At 37.8% G+C, this 19,183-nt stretch overlaps 1 protein-coding gene across 1 annotated transcript; it reads right to left on the bottom strand.

The window, feature by feature from the left end:
• Positions 1 to 10,024: 10,024 nt before the first annotated feature.
• LOC100892113 (adhesion G-protein coupled receptor G2-like) lies at positions 10,025 to 18,963 on the bottom strand. Its single transcript, XM_030987527.1, has 9 exons — positions 18,877 to 18,963; positions 18,395 to 18,580; positions 17,121 to 17,549; positions 16,641 to 16,805; positions 13,733 to 13,848; positions 12,636 to 12,919; positions 11,890 to 11,956; positions 10,870 to 11,128; positions 10,025 to 10,684 (listed from the first exon to the last, which is right to left on the bottom strand). Exons 1-9 carry the CDS (start codon positions 18,961 to 18,963, stop codon positions 10,025 to 10,027), a joined length of 2,253 nt encoding a protein of 750 aa, XP_030843387.1.
• Positions 18,964 to 19,183: the final 220 nt, after the last annotated feature.

Here is a 19,183-nt window from a genome sequence, read left to right as displayed (position 1 = left end):
TTAGTAATCCGATTTTATGCAATGTTGTTTTTGCTCTGTTTCTCTTCATTTCTGCACCTATTAAAAGTTAATTATTTTTGGAGTGGACTATTAACATTAACGTATTACGTAATCCGAAAAATATTTCTAGAGGATTATGAGGATATACAAAAGTGGATTGAAATTGCCCTTAGAATGATATTTTCTAAAGTGGTTGTGGTCGTGTTATATTATACTGAATTTCCCATTCTTCCCGTCGCTCTGACTCCCATCCCATCCTTGTCTTCCCCTCTGCTTCTCTTTCTGTCTTTGTGTGTCTCTCTCTTTATCCTGTTCCTTCTTTCTTGCTCTACTTCTAATATTCTACATTAATATTTCTCAATGAATTTTCATTCATCCCGACTCTCTGTTTGCCACCCTACCCCTCCCCGCTCTCCCCCTTCCCTCCCCCTCCCCTCCTCTCTCTCTCTCTCTCTCTCTCTCTCTTTCTTCCTTTCCCTTTCTCTTTATTTTTTGAATAAGTCTAATACCTGGATGGGATTACCGAGAAAATATTTTAATGTTTCCCTTGGAAATAATGTGGCTTTTAATATAAAAACCAACAACATCTGAACCGGGCATCTGAATCGGCTGTCCTTTCTAATCAGCGTAGTGTGATTTTACCCCTCCTCTCATATTTAAGTGACTCGGTAACGTTGTTGAAGGTTCATTTAAAAAATGTGTAGTTTTTGTATGAAATTTTAATATTATTTTCCTTCTATAGTACTTACCTACTAACAGGCAAAAAATCCTGAGAAAATTCTCAACCACAAAGATATTTATGGATTTACTTTGAAGGCGTCACTGTGCAAAACCCTCTAACAGTGATTTATAGTAAATTCTCCCAACCATTTTTGAATTTTCCATGAAACTAAGACATGAAACAGGCTCTTAAAAATCTTTCACCACTTAAATGTCTGAAATGGTATATAGAGTCATTTCATTGCTTTGTGATGATTTACATTCACCTAAAATGTAATTAAATTGTAATAATATAGTTGGGAGAATTAACGAAGCGATCAGATCAGTTTCCCCAATTTTTACAACTAATAGTGGTCCGTTTTCACTAAAAATTTCAGATCATCTTTAATTGTACATTTATATATACAATTGAAGTCACTACATTAAGCACCATTTTCTCTCATCTGAACAATGTTACAAAGCCCCTCTAAATGAATCATTGTATTTTTAAAGAATTGTAGAGAGTGAGGGAGGGAGAGATTAGTAAGAAAGAGATGATGGGGAGAGATAGGAGAGGGAGAGAGAGAGAGAGAGAAAGAGAGAGAGAGAGAGAGAGAGAGAGAGAGGAGGGGGGGGGGGAGAGATGAGGGAGGGAAATGAGAGAGAAAGATATGAAAGAGAGAGAGAGAGAAAGAGAGAGAGAAAGAAAGAGAGAGAGAGAGAGGGGGAGAAAGAGATGAGGGAGGAATATGAGAGAGAAAGATATGAGAGAAAGAGAAAGAAAACCAAATTTTGTATTCTTTCATCAATATTCGAATTCAAACACATTTGTTTTTGAAAATCCTTGCTGAAATGTGTCTTAGATTAAATCTTCTTTGGCAAATATGATACAATTTAAGTAAAATATTGCCATCAAATTGTTGGAGCTCCCAAAACTTTAAAGCGGCTCTAATATTATGTAACATGATCAACCTTTTCCTCTCGCTTTCTCAGATTTTCTTTCACAATACAATCGCATGACCAAACCAGACCTTAACTTTTATCTTTAAAATTATTATTTGATAGATGTTGGATGACAGATTTCGATTGCGGGATGGCTGTTTCTCGCTCTCCGATTGATCCAAACTTTATACTGTCCAAGGAAGGTCGACGCTTTTACAAGTGTTGAGAATTTATTTCCTCTACATTATTATTATTTTTTTTAAACAGAACACTGCTCGAGTAGACCACAATTGTTATCTGCAGGGTAATCCGACATTTTCCCCGACGCCAATCATTGTTCCCAGCTTCATTTCGTCAAAGGTATAGGATTAGGGCACTAATAATTACGTAACTAAAATCGTAGAAATCAGTGGATAACGTTAGGGTTGCAACTGGGATTTAGGTCGGGTTTACGATTAGGGAGTAGTGCAATAGTGTTTGGTATAGGGTTGCATTAGTATTCGGTTTAGTTTAGGTTAGTATTGGCCGCGGAGCAATTGTCACACGTGTCGTTCAATTACCTTGCATGTGCACCTTTAAGAAAATGGCAATTTAAAGATTTGGGGGTAACACGAAGGGCACGATTTTGACACATAATGACACTGTACTCGAATACCAGGTCCTGGGTCTGAATTGAAAGCAGTGAGACGGAAATCGATAGTGACACTGCGCTGTGCTGGGAGAAACACGGACTTCCAAGCTTGCGAATGAATGTTAATAAACTCTACGTGTGAGTCAGGATGAATGTGTTATTTCGCGTGAGAAGATGTGACTATTTTTAAACATTAACCCATAATGAGTGATGTCCGCTTTTTAACCTTTTTTTTTTTTTTTATAGATTTAAAGGAAATGTACGTTACTGGATGTTCAGTAAAATCATCAAGCTATTATTAACATCATATGATTAACATCCGAGATGTGGCATTGTGGTCCAGTCCTACATTTCTTTTAGTTATAGAAGTCAATGGCCCCTATTCTTCGCCGAGCTTAAGTATGATTTTTTCCCTTTAAATCGGGTTTAATGCAGGAGGTTGGTCTGAGTTTAAAGTTTTCATTTGTTAAATGTGATCGTTTAGACCAAGGGTCGAGCTGAACTGAATCAGCAGAGTACGGATCAATGTGTCCCTGTTCGATGAGAGATGAGCAAATGTGTGATATTCTTTTTAAAATAAATTTATAACGAAATGATCAATCCAAAATGTGAAGGGAAATAACATTATATTGCTGGAGACCATGTTTTTTAATTCATCAAAAATAAGTAGTCAAGGTGATATTCGTCAATTTAGGGTTACTCATACCCCGGTAAGGGTAAGAATAGTTTGTGTGTGTGTGCGTGCGTGCGTGTGTGTATGTGTGCGTGCATGTATGTATGTACATATATATCTATATAGATTTTATGCCTACTTATTTGCAAAAATAGATATTATGGAAAAAACAGTGCTAATGACTATAGTTCAGACAAGTTGTTATTGCTGATTGGTTAATATAGTACTAGTATATGAAAGTCTTACTCGATTATTTTCAGTCGGTATAACATTTCTAAATGCATATGATATTAACCCAACGTACATGTATATGTTTATATATTATTAGCTTCACCCACAGGTGGGGTCGCCATAACAAAACAGCGACATATATGCAGTGCAAAAATTCATACCTTCCATCATTCCTTAATATCACAATGAGGGAAGGGGAGGTAAGAATTGCATGTGTCGACTGTATGACAGTCTAGTATCACTGAATCATTTCGGGTAAAAACTAAGTCTAAAGTGTGACCCTGGTTATGTTTTGGACCTTGGAGATGTTGCATAAACCCAATTTTATACATGACTGACTTTGAATCATAAAGTATCTTTGTTTCATCACGTTTTTTGGACACAAAAAACAATAAACAAATAAGGACATTTATTATCAAGTAGAGGATTACCGACTCACACTGGGGATGATTATTTCATACCTGCATCATATGGCTCCGAATAGTCTCATTGGACAACGCCCCCTATCGTCAGAGTCCAGAAGCCTAACATGTTAGCCTACTGACTTTTACCCCCGAAATCGTTAAAAATTCATTTTTTGTTTAAACGAAAAGCACATCCACCCCGACGTACGTTAAAACTAGCTCTTTCATTCGAACCCTCATGTCACATTGACTTTTGAAAGTTCACCCACCGTAATTTGGTCAAAATAGGTCGCTAGCTCGCCATTGCCTATATAACACATGTGAAACTAGTCGAACGTCAGACGCAATTTGACACGCGATTGTAAGATTATGGCAAGGGTGTAGATTTGTATCCGTGGTTGGGGGGGGGGGGGGGGGGGTGATAGGTGCCAAAATATTTTCGCAATGGATCAAAGCAACCAAGAGGTAGAAGCGTGTGGCAAGTTGCATAGCGCGGAAGCTCTGACGTTTCATTAGATTATTAAAGAAAGAAAACGATTCGATGTACCATTCTTGACTCTTAATCCTTAACGTTTGAATCAAGTTCCCCTTCCCCCGTGCGTAGCGCGGAAGCTCTGACGTTTCATAAGATTATTAAAGAAAGAAAACGATTCGATGTACCATTCTCAACTCTTAAACCTTGTTCGAATCAAGTTCCCCTTCCTCCGCGCGTAGCGCGGAAGCTCTGACGTTTCATTAGATTATTAAAGAAAGAAGACGATTCTATGTACCATTCTCGACTCTTAATCCTTGTCGGAATTCATCTTCGCCCATTCCTGCGCGAAGCGCGGAAGCTTTCGCATTTTATTACATTATTAGAGAAAGAAGACGATTTGTTGTATCGTGTCCTTCATGAATTCAGTTTCCCCCTAACAGCTTTGCCCTTTTCACTAAATTATTAGAGAAAGAAGACGATTCGTTGTACTGTTCTCTGTATTAATCCTTGTCCGAATTCGGTTTCCCCACTAAAAATAAGTTGTGACATAATAATCTTTCTCCAAAAATAAAAAATGTTTTAGGAAATATCAGGAAATAAAATGAGTGAAAAAAATAAAAATAAAGATACAATGACGTGACTTTTAAAAAGGGTGAACGGAAACAACGTAACAACTAGTGATCTATTAGTTCTAATGTCCGAAAATCTTTCTCCTTATCTCCGATCTCATCACGAAATCGTCACAGGGTTCATCTATGTTTACACTGTCCAGGATTGTCTGATGTGCATTGCAAATTGCTACTTTTACGCTTTGCGCTTAACATTTAGCTCGTTGCGTTTTGACGCTGCGTCTTTGCATTTGCGCACTGCATTTCTATAATGCTGTTGATTGAACAAATTGAATTAATTCATCGATTCCTGATGAAGCCATATGAGCGAGAATTCAATTTATTCTTGTCTCATGTACAGCAAAATGTGTTTTTTGATGGTCATCTTGCGAGTAATAACCATTAACTACTCTCATCATTAATTTGTCTCTTCATTTTAAAATTATTTTTTTTATGGTGAAATTATTGGGGGGGGGGGATGATTGTACAGGCCATCCCCCCACCTGAAATATTGGGGGATAGGTCGACACCCATGGGTTATAGGTCAATCACACGAAGGATAACAAGAATGAATTATCATAGATCAGTTCTGATCGGTTCATTATGTCCATTTCAGCCAACCCCACCGTATTTTTTCCATTTAGTATAGGCAAGCATTTTGTCGAGGTAAGCAAAAACATGAATATTCATAATCCTAGTCATTTACTGTAAGCGCGGTTTAAGTAACAAAAATAATAATAATAATAATAATAATAATTATAATAATTAAAATAATATTAATGCCTGATCCCTGTGTCTGTACCTCAATATGAGCTATACGAAATAATTCAGTGATCCACCTTTTGAAATTGGGGCTTGACTTGTGATTGGTTCGAGGTTATGCTATTGATCTCGTGGATTTGGGGTTCTATTGTTATTTTACTTTTGCTAGCTTCGACAGCTTTGTAAAGAATATTAACTGTTTGTATATGTTTTTAAACTCCAATGGAAATATGAATATGAAATATTGATTAAAAACGATAAATACAAGCAATGGAAATACGAATATCAACTAACCATTCCACCATTTACTTTATTACCAAGTTTGATTTTACAAATTTCTTGTCGCGCACTTTAATACAAATGACAATTACAGTAATGTTCTGATTTGTCATGCTTTGTATCATAAATTAATGATGCAATCTCACATTAAAACGAGCTACAATAAGCAATTACTCAATAATCCCAAATTATGTTTTCACTAATAAGTATATACATCACCGAGGACCTCATATTCCTTTCCCTGGCATATGAAAACAAGAATATGATTATTAAACCACATAGGCCTATGGCTGAAATGGCAGTGACAGAAAAACAAAACAAGTCGATGATAGTTGTTTCGAAAAGACAACTGATTTGAAAGTATTAATTATAGAAAGTCATGATATAAAGCCTGTCATTTCCAGTGTAATACTTACAAGGCTATTTTATAGACCTACCTTGCACATAGTAAATTAAAAAGGTAATTCTCTTTTGATTATTAATTTCGTCATATGTAAAGTTGTCTGTGCACATTTGCACATATTTTTTGGTTTCGCATTTGTATTTCTATATGTCCGTTCCTGTCATATTTATTACATGAGATTTCTTCATTAATTCGTGTAACTTATTATGCATAGGGAAGAGAGACAATTAAACTTGATCGCTGTATGGACGTAAAATATTTATTTAGTTTTTCTGTCATTACCCAAATGAAATTCAGGAATGTTGAGCAATTTAATGATAAACTTGGGTCTCCTCTTTTCAGGAGCATCCTGAACAAGTTTATGCTTAACAAAATCGGTAACAAATACAACCAAAATAATCTAGAATGATATACATTTTTCTGAGTAAAATATAATGATATCAATTTCTATTAAAAGATACTTGATATTTAATAAGAAGCACATGAAACTATATAGACAGTATAATCATGTAGCAACAGGGTAACTTCAAGAAGAACTGCATGTATGAGACATCAACTGATCCACTGCATAGAGATTATATAGATATATACATACAAAATAGCTATGCCCCTTTTTCAAGTTTTGACGAACGCTGGTTTTGGTTATTTTTGTCATTACTTGACAAAGGTTAGAAGATAAAGTTGAGTTCTGGTCACGCAATTGCACTGTGAAAGAAACGATGTGGAATCGATCAGAAAAAGTTGATCATGTAGCATATAATAAGTATTGGTGGTTACTGCAAGGTTCTGGAATCATCAAAATTATAAGAAATTTGGCCCAGTTTTGCTAAAATTAACAAGAATTGTACACAGAAAGATCTATATGGGATTACACAAACATGTGGCATAAAAATGAGGCCCACATTTTAGGCTGTAACATGTCATATTTAGATTATATTTAGATCACAAAAAATGAAATGGAAGCTCTTATTACCAATCATGTGAAAGAATATGTTTTGACTAATACGTGATGATAACTATTTTGCCGGGAAACCGTATACCATTTGATATATTTGGTAAATTATTATATCTTTCCGGATCGGATATATATCGCGCACGTGTCGCGTAGTCCCATATACATTTTTCTGTGTACAGTGCTTGTAACTTTACCAAGACTGGGCCAAATTTCTTATCATTTTGAGGATTTCAGAACCTTGCAGTACACACCAATACTTATGTGCTAGATGATCAACCTTTTCTGATTTCACGCATGACCAGGGGGCGTTTCACAAACCTTTTTTTCAATGACAAATAACAAAATCAGTGACAAATCTGCTGATAACCAATAAGAAGCAAGGATTTCAATAGCTTATAACACAAATTGTCATTTGTCACTGGTGACAAGTTTTGTGAAACGCCCCCCCCCCTGAACTGGTCTTTATCTTTAACTTCCCTAGCGCTTCGAAAGAGCTTTGAAATTATTACCCTAAGCTTTAGCACCGGCAGCCGTTATCAGCGCACAGTGCATTTCAAGGAATAATCCTCTCACAGGCACCCATTTACCTCGCCTGGGTCGTGTGTTGCAAATGTAGATTAATGTCTCGCTGAAGGACATTATTTCCGTGGCGGGTCTCGAACTGCGGACCTTGTGATCCTTTTTTCAACTTTCAATCTTTATTCAACCTTTATAAAACAATTTTAAAATGACAATATACAATATAAATTGGTTGGGATTCCTAGGAAGCAGAATTCTAATTGCAATCGGGGCCCTTTAACAAACAGGAACGAGATTATGAACATAATTAATAAAAAAGTAAAATACTTGCATAATACAAGCGCGCCCATACACACCAACAAACACACATTATATACAGATGGTAAAGAATGTAATAAAAGTAGAAGAATTAGAAGAGTAAAAGAAATACCTACTCAACCATGAATATTATCTTTTAAAAAATACCCTTTTTTGTACATCGATTTAAATCTGTTAATTGTAGAACTGGAACTTAGGTCATGATTTAATATACATATAACTATATACACTGTTGGTCATGAAAGGTAGAATAACTTTTCTTACCCCAATTTGTGGAATGATTTTGACAATGATTTATTCCTAATGGATCTAGATAATACTGTACATTCTAAAATTATACTGAATAATAATTTGCGAGAGTTTGTTTTGCGTGACTGCTAAAGCATATGTGTGCTACTTTGCTTATCAACTAGGGAACCTACATCATTACAGTAATGTGGATTAATGCCTCACAATAGGGCACTAAAATAGCACATCGACACGGTTTTGATACTGGGCCCCTTACAGTTACGAGGCCATTGCTTTGCCACTGAAACATGACTTTACACAGCGGGGGCTAGGGTAGGGGGGGGGGCAGCACCCACAAATAAAAAAACGCACAAAGAAAATGCAATAAATTATCAATGATTCATTGCATTTTCTCCCGACCTCCAACAGAAAAAAAAAAATCCTTCGTGTGGATATGCCTTGAACCATAATGCATGGCCATGCAGAGGAATTTTTTTCTGTTGGGTCCCGGATGAAAAATGCAATGAATTATTGATAATTTATTGCATTTTTGTACGTGTCGATGTGCTGAATTAGTGCCCTTTAGTAAGGAATTAATCCTCATTAATGTCAGTTTTGAGTTAAGGACGTAGGTCCCCTGGTTGATTAGAATAGTAGCATACACATACATTAGCAGTCAAGCAAACAAACACTTGCAAATTGTTATCCAATAAAATATGAGCTGAGTCAGGGGGCTTGTCATTGTTCAAAACTCACCTGCCTCCAACAAAGGAATTAATAAATGAAGGTTGGAGATTGGTCAATCTGTAGGTCAGCCGACGCACAGTGGGCCAGGGAGGGACCAAAGTGCGCCAAAACTATTTTTCGGTGATTTATTTTTTTCAATTTTTTTCTTGCCCAGTTGAAAGGTAATACATAGAGGAATACCTTAGTGAAATATTTAATTCCGGTATGCACAATAAGGGTATAAATTTACTACTTCAATCAGCAAAATCCTACATATTTACAGTTTTAGTGCAAAAGTGACCTATTTTATAAATCTTTCAATTCAACATGAAGTTTTTAAGTTATTGATATGAAATTGCTCTCACATATTCCTGATAGTTCATTTCGTTGAATGAATGGGTTAAAATTAATAGAAACACAATCGTCATGATATATTATAGGGTAATTCACTGAAAAATGGACTAATTATCCATGTTTTTTATAAATCCAGAAGAAATGTTTAGATCTCCGCGGTGTACCGCTTGAATTTTTATACCACCCTTTTCTCTGATGTCTAAGCTTCAAGTTGATACCAAATTTGGCTGCCCAAACTTGTCCATTGTTATGTTAGAGCCGATTTCCCTTGCCACATTGCCCCGAAAATGTGGGTTTTTGGGGTCCGCGGATGAATCATGAAGGATTCGTGGTCATAAATCACGGCGCGAGGGGGCGCGTGACACTTGTTCTGACACCGCAGACCAAAATAAACACATTTTTCGGGGCAATGTTGCAAGGAAAACAGCTCTAACATAATAACGGGCAGAATCGGGCAGCCAAATCTGGTATCAACTTAAAGCTTAGACATCAAAGAAAATGTTGGTAATACAATTTAAGCGAAAATCCCTGGAAATCTAAACATTTCCTCTGGATTTATAAAAAAAGAAATCCCCAAACATGAGTTTTGGCGCACTTTGGTCCCTCCCTGGCCCACTGTGCGACGCCTAGCCCACCCCTCTACTGCCTAGTATGCCAATATAAGATCATGCTCTCTTAATAAGAACTTTTTTGTGTGGCTTACATGCATAAGCATTTTTTTAATCAGTAAGAATTAATGCATCGCTATAGTCAAAACCTCAACTGTGCCGATTGCTGTTGCAAAATCGGTTGAGCCACTGGCATCAATGTCACTGCTCTAATTTACTTTGCTGAAGTCCGTCGAATCCATTGGAAGATTGGCGGCAGCATCACCTGTTGCAGAAGCAACATCATCACTCCTCTCATTGTGGATGGTGCCATCCGCAGCATCCTTAGGGAGGCTGACAGCAGCATCATTGGTGGAATCAGTAGCTTTCCTGGCATCAGTTGCATCCAGAGTAACACTGACCGTGGTGGAGGAAACATCATCATCTCTCTTAGTGGCCTCTGGGACGGATGCATCAAGAGGGAGACTTACCGCAACGACATCGGTGCTTTTTGCATCACAATCTGTGTACTTCTTCTGTTCCTCTGAAGAACGTTGGATATCTTCGTTCATAGGTGGTGTGACCCCATCCTCAACCTGGCTATCATCATAGGTCGGACTGAACATACAAATAGGATCGGGATGGTCGTCTATCATAGGCAACGAGTAATTACCCGAGGCTCCTGGGCGCAATTTGCTTACCATGCCAAGTGACGAGGATAGCGCCGTCGAGCTTACCCCACCGCTGGAAGTGCTTGCTTCTTTCTTTAGGAACTCGTCGAAACAAGTTAGTCCCCATTTCTTACGGATGTGAGGATTCCGGACGCAGTAGAGTAGAAAGATGAAAAATCCTTGGAAGGAGTTAAGGACGACGAAGATTGGCTGAGCCACCTGTTAAAAGCAAATGTTTTAGAAATAATAATTAGGTATATGTCATTCTCTCTCATGTTCTTCAGATACTAAACATCTAAAGGGTTATTGCAGGTGTATTTAATTATCATACATGAGTTCTAAAGATATTTTGTAGAAGAGATGGATACCACACAGGAATTATTCTTGAAGCTAGTTGGCTTTACCTGACTGAATGACGGGATCAAAAGAAGATATCCGGTGACCCAGGTCAGACCGAGCAGGAACAAGATGCAGATCGCGTTCTGGACGCGTTCGATAGTCTCTCGACGTTCTACCTTAGCCTCTCCTTTCACTCGACCAGCGATGTTGGCTAATCGGAGCAATTGTCGAACCACCAGAATGAAGATGACAATGTTGATGAGGAGGATGGTGGACATGGGAATCAGGAGACCACCGACTTGAGCCCAGAATTGTAGAAAGCATCTGTTAATAGAAAGTATGCATTTTGTAAAGTGTCTGAATTAATTAATCAATACTCACTGTCTTAGTGACAGTTATAGGTAATGTTTGTGGTCCTGAAAACATGTTAACTGAAGAATTTTCATTGTATACATTTCCCCCCATTATTAACTGTATAAGGCTTCCAAGTGGTACAACAAAATCAGTGTATTTTATATATTTAGCGCAGTACCCGGATGGCAGATCAATATTTTTTTCGTATTGCTCTGTGATCCGGGAACTTCAACTGTCGCAGATTTTGTTATTTTGCAAGTCAGCCTGATATAGATAATACTTATAATAATAATGATAATATAGAATGGCTTTGTTTTCGTGTGATCCAAGAATAAGAATATATTGTCATAGCGAGAGCAATATATTATTGTATCACATTCAAAGCCATCCAATATTATATAACTATTTATTTTGGCAATCCAAGCTTTCTTGTCCCATCCGTTACCAACAATATCTGAGATGTAAGTATGTGTGGTGACTGTTTATAGTTGGCGGCCGTTCTAGAGCTTGGATCACACCACATATCCGCGAAGGTGATATAAGATACGAATTCTAGATATAATTGCACACTTGCTAACTCATGAGTTACCAAAATACCAAATGCCTATATATAAACTAGTTTAAATTACAAAAAACGTGCTTTTGCTGAATCTGAAATTTGAAGATCAATAGGGTAGCCTTATGCTATGCAGTCCAGTATTCCAGCTAAACTTTCAAGTATTAGCACTTACATATCATCATGAGCATAAGAGCCTCTAGCAATTGCTCCGGTAAGAACCACGATGAAAGCAGGAATTCCTGAAATGACATACGTGTATGAGGAAATACGATTTGTTTAATCATTTTTACTACGCCTATATTGGACATGGGCCTAGCATATTCCTTTCCCCGTTTCTTCGATAGACCTATTCATGTTATGGTTGTGCTGTCCAGCTCACAAGCTTTTCTCACGGTTAAGGCGACACTATAATTATCTTTTGTAAGAATTAGATATCTCGATTATTATACTGTGGGGTTTAGAGTCTTCTTTGTACAAATCACATGCCATGTCGAGTGCCGTTTGATACTAACAATGAATAAATTACACATAATGTAAAAAATGACGAATTCATTTGCATTATTAGTTGATGCCTGTTAGACTATAGTCCGTCCTAATGTGATTTTTTCACAATAAATGTCAATTTAGTTAGTTTGGATAAATGATTGGAATATCGTGCTAGAGTTTTTGATTTATTTCGTTCATTAAGAAACAGAGAAGAAAAAATTCCTTTGATCGCCCGTTCATCACTATTTTATTGCGGAAAGTTAATCCCAGCAGAGCAGGTTGGTGCACATTGCCACACTCAATTTTTGTATGGATACTTTCAGTATAAGTTGAAACAACTCAATCGAAGGTTTCTGATCTAGAGACATATTTATGTATAAACAAAACCCAGACATTCCAAGAACAAAAGATTTAAGGAAACAAATATCATACCCCATGCAGCTAAGAAAGCCTTGATCATGAAATTCTGGATGTAGGTGTTGAAGATCTTCACAATGATGAGGTAGGTATTGTACCCTTCTACACCCATCCATGCAATGGAAGACAAAACGAAGTAGTGAACTAAGGCCGCCAGGAACCAACAGGGTCCAGCTTGGACATCACGATAATCTCTGATATAATCCAGAGAGATCATGATGACAAATGTCGTGTAGAGACACAGCAAGGTCAGGCACAGACAGATGAAGATCTGGTTAGTCTGTTTGGTTCTCAAATCCCTATCAAGATTGTAACAAGAATAACAAAGAAAAAAATAGGCGGCAAATCTGTGTGAAGTGAAGGAGATTACGTGATTTTGCACTACTTATATACCTCTTTTAATACTAGGCACAAGCCCTCAGAATGGAGACGCGTTTGAATAAAATCAATCTGGGTGTAACTATTCATGACGATGTCAAATTAGAAAAATATGTACGCCAAAGGTGTTCGAAATGATAACGTTTCCTATTCTATACAAACTGCAAATCATGAGGCAGAGGGTTTGATCTACAAAGTTGATAGAATATCGATATATTAAATTGATATGAATTTGACAAATGAATATTGTAAACTATTTATTACCCTCTACTCGTCACACAACCTTTATATCACCAATTAAGTAATCATAATTATGGCTGTTTGTCTTTTCCTTCTTCTTCTTCTTCTTCTCCATCTTCTTTTTCTTCTTCTTCTTCTTCTTCTTCTTCTTCTTCTTATTCTTCTTCTTCTTCTTCTTCTCCTCCTCCCCCTCCTCCTCCCCTTTCTACCACTAACTGTACATTGTTGATAGTGGTTCAAACAGAAGTGATATACAAAACAGAACTGTGCTGCAGTTTTACACGTATTTCACAAATCATTTGATTACGAGATAATGTGTATAAAAAGGGGGCATATTTAAGTTTGCATGTTTGCAAGTTCTTAAAATGCATGTCTTTCATAGTCTAAGTAACCATTCTTTGTTCAAAAGTTTACATAGAATGGCCAGAGAATAATTACATATTTTGTCTCCTTTGTCTTTCATTAATAATTGCATATTTTTTGTATGAGCTCACTTGTTCCACAGGTAGGTCGCCAATGTGACAAGAAGACTGAAGATAGAAATACAGCATCCAATGTAAGTCAGGATGTTGTATGTCTCGATTAATGGATCCTTCTGTCTATGGATATCCTGTAAGTAACATGAATTTGATTGGAGCTCAAACTGAAACATCTTCTTCGAATGCTCAAATGAAACTGATAATTTGAAATGAACTTTCCTAAAGTCTCTGTGTCGTTTATTTCAAATAGAAAGTGGTGACAATTCATATTACTGATGTAAAAAAAGAAAAGGATATCACTTTACTACCTTTCACACAAGAGTCCATACATTCAAAATGTATTTGATTTCCAAAGTGAGATTATGATTTCTATCCAATTGAAGACCAACCGCTTACTATATTGCTTTTCGACAGTAAAAGGGCGACTGTTAGAGGAAGAATAATGACCGCTCGTCCCCAAACACCTGGTCGTATTCACCTGTCTGGAAAGAAACTAGTAACCGTATCCATTCGTATTACAGCAGGCGTAAAGATGTATTATATACTTCACACATAGATTCTTATTCACTGATTGGTCAAAACTATATCACATGACAAGGAGCATCTCGATCTATCATTGCGTCAGAGGGTTTTGGCGTTCTATCAATTGACCTAAGGTCAAATAATAGAACGCGAAAAACCCTGTTACAGTACGCCTAACCCTTCCGCTACTTTTGAACACACACAGAGCGTACGGGTTTTCAAATGCCCTTCAGCGGGCAATTCCTGCGGCGTCGTAGCGCTCAAGACATACAATTTGCGAGGAGCTGCAGTAATGCTATGGTCACAAAACCCAAAAGTAGCCTGCTCGGCGGCCGAGCGGCGAGTTTTTAGCCAATTTTGCCCGGCCACCGAGCGGCGGCTGCCCAGGCACCGCTCGTTTTTAAGGCATCGCTCGGTCGCTGCTGAAATTTTAGCGCGGAGTAAAAATTCGGGCGGCGCCTGCTCACTTTCACTCGCCGCCCAGACTACGCTCGGCGACCGGGCGGTCTCCACCCGGGCGCCGACCTAATCGAGCGTTCACCGTCGAGCGATTTAGGTCAAAAATCGAAGCCCCTAGGTCAAAGGTTGTCAAGCAGTCGCCGCTGAGAGATCAGTCGGTCACTGGGCGGAGAGTCCAAAATCGGTCGGCAGCCTTTGACCTAGTGGTTTCGTTTTTTGACCTAAAACGGCCAGGCACCGGGCGTATTTTGGAGCCCCGTCGATCACTGACCGGCCGCCGGGCAATTTCTTTAAAATCAGCTGGTGGCTGGTGGGAGACCGCCCGGCAATCGGAGGTTCACCGGTCGGTCACTGCCGGGACACCGCGCGAAAAAGCTCCGTAATTTCGCCCAGTTTTTACCTAAAATCGAACGGCGACCGACGGGAAATCGACAGGTCACCGCCCAGGCATCGCTTGGGCTCTACAGCCTGCTCGACTTCTCCAAAAATCGCTGGGCGATGCCTAAATTCCAGCAGCGACCGAGCAGGCTACTGATCGGTCGGTCGCTGCTCTGATTTGTGACCATAGCTTAACTGCACTACCTTTAATACTTCAGTACCTGTATAGATTGGATCTCCGTATGTTGGATTTCTTTTAGCGTTGGATATTTGAATCTGTTTTAAACTTTAAAAGACTGTAAATATGTTACTGTGAGGAGCAAATAGACTCTTGATATTGGATTTCTTTTCTGGACCTATTCATGAATCAATGAAAAGGATGGGGTATATAAAACAAATATGGACTGCTCTGTAATCGAATGGTGGTTACAATTATCTTTCCCTCGGTGGTGTTCATACCGGCCCTTCTATCATCCCCTCGGCTTCGCTTTGGGAGTGATACAAGGGCCGGTATGAACACCACCTTGGGAGTGATAATTCCAACCATCATCCTCATGAGAAGTCAATATTTGTATACTGCCTCTTACTATATAATACAAAGACCATATTATATCCCTCATGTATAGTTGTTTGCACTGCGATTGTACAGAGCACGAAAAAGGTATACGTAAGTACTATCTACCTTTTTGGCTGCTACCCTACTTGCCCATCCTTGCCCATTAAATACGCATAGCAAAGTAGGTTACGCGAAATGTCAAAGTCAATGTCAATGTCAAATGAGCGCGCATCGACTGTATTACATGTATGCATGTTGTGCTTTGTAAAATCTAGCTGAAGCTAAACTGTCTGCATAATCATTTCTTATAATTATGTAAAACTCACTTTAAATAGACTTTATTGCCGATGTGGGATATAAAACGAATATTAACCTCCTTTAGTCGGGCAATGGATACAAATTATCATCGCCTCGGAGATCTCGGGGCTACCATCATCCATCGCCTTGCGGCTCGGGAAGATAGTAGCCCCGAGATCACCTCGGCGAAGAAAGTTTGCACCATTACCCTCGTAGTCGATTAATATTTGCTTACTATTTAATCCGTAGGACCAATTATACCCCTGGGTTATTAAGAGGAGTATCACGCTAATTAAAGCTCTAGTAACCAACTGCATTTAGGTCAATGCAAAAATATACATATTTAGCGTCCCCGCCCGCTTCTTTTTTGGGGGCCGCCTCCTATTTTTTTGTTGTTGTTGATTTTTTAAAAAAGAAAAACAAACATGAAAAACACTGCCAAAATGGATCTATTTCTGATTTAAGAAAAAAATAAACCATTTCGGCGGCCATGTTGAAAAATAGCCCGACTGTCAGGGAAAATATACCGAGCGGCCATTTCGGGCGGCCATTTTGAAAAAAGAAAGACAAAAAAGGGCCTCCTCCTTCCTATTTTACGAAAAAACAGGACGCTAAACATGTTTTTTTTTAATTTGGCCTAAGTTTGTCGGGTTATAGTTGTCCGGGGAGTAGTTGACTGGTGATAATAATGCCTAATTGCTTTTCACTGACCATTATTACAGCGAAGTTGGTAAGATGATCACATGCACAGCGCACGCCCTCCTCATCATAGCGCTCATCCGATGATGTGAATCCAGAAACAAGAACACACCCATCTTGGGACCAATCTTGCTCCTCCTCATCCCAGAATGAGCACATGGGATTCACGTATCCAGACTACACAACAACAACAACAAAAACAGCAAGAAATACATAGAACCATATACAAATTGTTAAATAAAGCATGCTAGAAGAATGAAAGTTAATTTTAATTGGTTTAGTTTTAAAGCCCATTAATCATGAGGGGAATCAAACAAAGGATTACAAAAAAGAAAAATAAATACATTTTAAATCATATGATGTATAGATTTCCCCTTATATAATGTATGTCTACAATTTAGTTACTTATAAATACTGCTAAAGGCATATTTCAAATATATATAATATATGAAAACAAAAATTATTATGCCATTTTATTGTTATAGGTCTTACCATTATTGTAGTGAAGGTAAAATTGATGAATTCGTTCAAGGCTGCTAATTTCCCTTGACCAATACTGAGAGAAATCACGGGAGAGTTAGCCGATCGATTGAAGCCTTCATTATCCGCACTGATTGTGCGCAATGATTTAGACATGAACAGGGCTGGAGTTGAAAATACATTGAAGTTGACCCGGACGTAATCGCCACTGCCATTCGACGCCGATCCTGAGAGTAGGGCCGTGGACGAAATGACGGATGAAACTGAAGGTGGAATTTTGACCTGAGCGATGATGTCCGGTCCGGTAGCAACGACGTCATCGCGGTCATCTTGGGTCGGAGCACTGATGGTAATATTGGACTGAGTCAGGTCTGAAAGACTGGATCCAACAAGCGAAAGCACAAGACCGCTCATTACGTCGTCAGCAAGTACACTCTGAACCTGTTATGTGAATTAGAACTTCAATTATTATTATCGTTATTATCATTATCATCATCATCATTATTGTTATTATGACTATCATTATCATTATCGTTATAATTGTCTTCATGATTATTATTTTTTATTAACAATAATATCAAAATAAGTATTATTTTGTTGTTATTATTACTATAATTATAATTACCTGGAAAGAGGAACTGGGAGAGGGAACCTTTGCTCATGCAGAGCCTTCGCTGTGAAATGTTCTTCAGTTGAGGTGTTCAAAAATAATCTAAAATCATGTCCATTTGGATTGGAATATTGTTTCCCTTTATTTTATCTTCTGTAGTTTGTTGTATGACATGCAGATGCTTTTATGTGATTTCTCCTTTGCACCTTGAGTCTTTGATTTATTTCAAGTGGCTTTGGCGTCTTACAAATCGCATGGTATTATCACTATCACTATCATCATCATCATCATCACAATATTAGTGTTATTATTGTCATCACTATCATCAATATTATTAATATTATTAATATAATTATAAATAATTTTCATTAGTTTTATTATCATTATCGTTGATGATGATTGAAAATGAGGCGATTAGCACCATGCACAGACGCCCAAGTAAGGCACCCCCAAATTCAAAATGTGTTGTACCCCGCACACATAAATGCACAAATAATGATGTTGTTTGGTAGATCTTGTTTAAAACTATAATAAGTGTCGCGCGTTGTTGGACACCATATTGAATGAGACTACAATGAATGAATGGCAGCGTCAAGTTTTTGAAATTAATTTATTTTAGTATACTTGTTGAAATCAAATTACTTTTTCATAACCTATGATATACATGTAAAATCACCTGTACGGCTACATTTGGCTGCTGAATGTTGAGCATCCCACCATCGGCAACCTCAACACGACTGATTTGTTCCTCAAAAGCCTGGACAAATTTACTTATTGCCCCACCTTCTTCCTCTGAGGCCTCAAGTTCCTCTGTTTCTACCTGGGCTATATTGCTCACAATACTCGTTATAGACTTTGTTACCTGTCAATTCAAAAGCCAAAGGTGAAGATGATTTAATCGTTAGTAGGAGAAAGTTGCCAAATCTTAAAAATCAAACTAAATGATGATAAGGTATTACAAAGCATTACAGCCTTATTTAGCACAGCTGTCATTTTAAGGCTGTTACACAACTTCTTGAAGAACCAACCGCCAAGGGGTCAAAAAAATATAAAATGACAGTGACATACCTAAATATGTATTGGAACAAATAAAATATTATACGAAATTTCCAACAAGAGCACGACACGGGGTTAGGCTCTATTAACTTGTTCACTCACAGACAGTAGTTTAGCTTCAAGGCGTCCAATGTCGTTAAAACCGGTTATGGGATTGACCTCTTTCACATCTATGACAATTTTATGCATGTATTGGAGGGAAGAGTTCAATTTTTCCCATGAGATAATTATTGAAACATAATAAAATTCATCAACCATCACAATTTCATATTCAATAAGATTGGTCTGGCATTGTGTAGAATACCTCTTCACTAGTAAGATTTAGCTGCACAATGTTTGATATTATCTCCGCCACTAACGTGATGTCATCTGATGTGATATCTTCGATGTTGGAAGTAACAGATGATAC

The sequence above is a fragment of the Strongylocentrotus purpuratus genome, unplaced genomic scaffold, assembly GCF_000002235.5.
Source record: "Strongylocentrotus purpuratus isolate Spur 01 unplaced genomic scaffold, Spur_5.0 spur5_scaffold_16, whole genome shotgun sequence".
Lineage (NCBI taxonomy): Eukaryota > Metazoa > Echinodermata > Echinoidea > Camarodonta > Strongylocentrotidae > Strongylocentrotus > Strongylocentrotus purpuratus.
Note: the sequence above shows the minus strand (reverse complement) of the source record. Positions and strands in the feature narration are given on the sequence as shown.

Excerpts from the sequence above, each read along its gene's own strand:
- LOC100892113 (XM_030987527.1), bottom strand. The coding sequence starts at position 18,963 with ATGCATAAAATTGTCATAGATGTGAAAGAGGTCAATCCCATAACCGGT. Across the intron at positions 18,581-18,876 it reads TTGAAGCTAAACTACTGTCT|GTAACAAAGTCTATAACGAG; the intron begins GTGAGTGAACAA and ends TTGAATTGACAG. Across the intron at positions 11,129-11,889 it reads TCTTATGCTCATGATGATAT|ATGCTTTCTACAATTCTGGG; the intron begins GTAAGTGCTAAT and ends TTCTATTAACAG.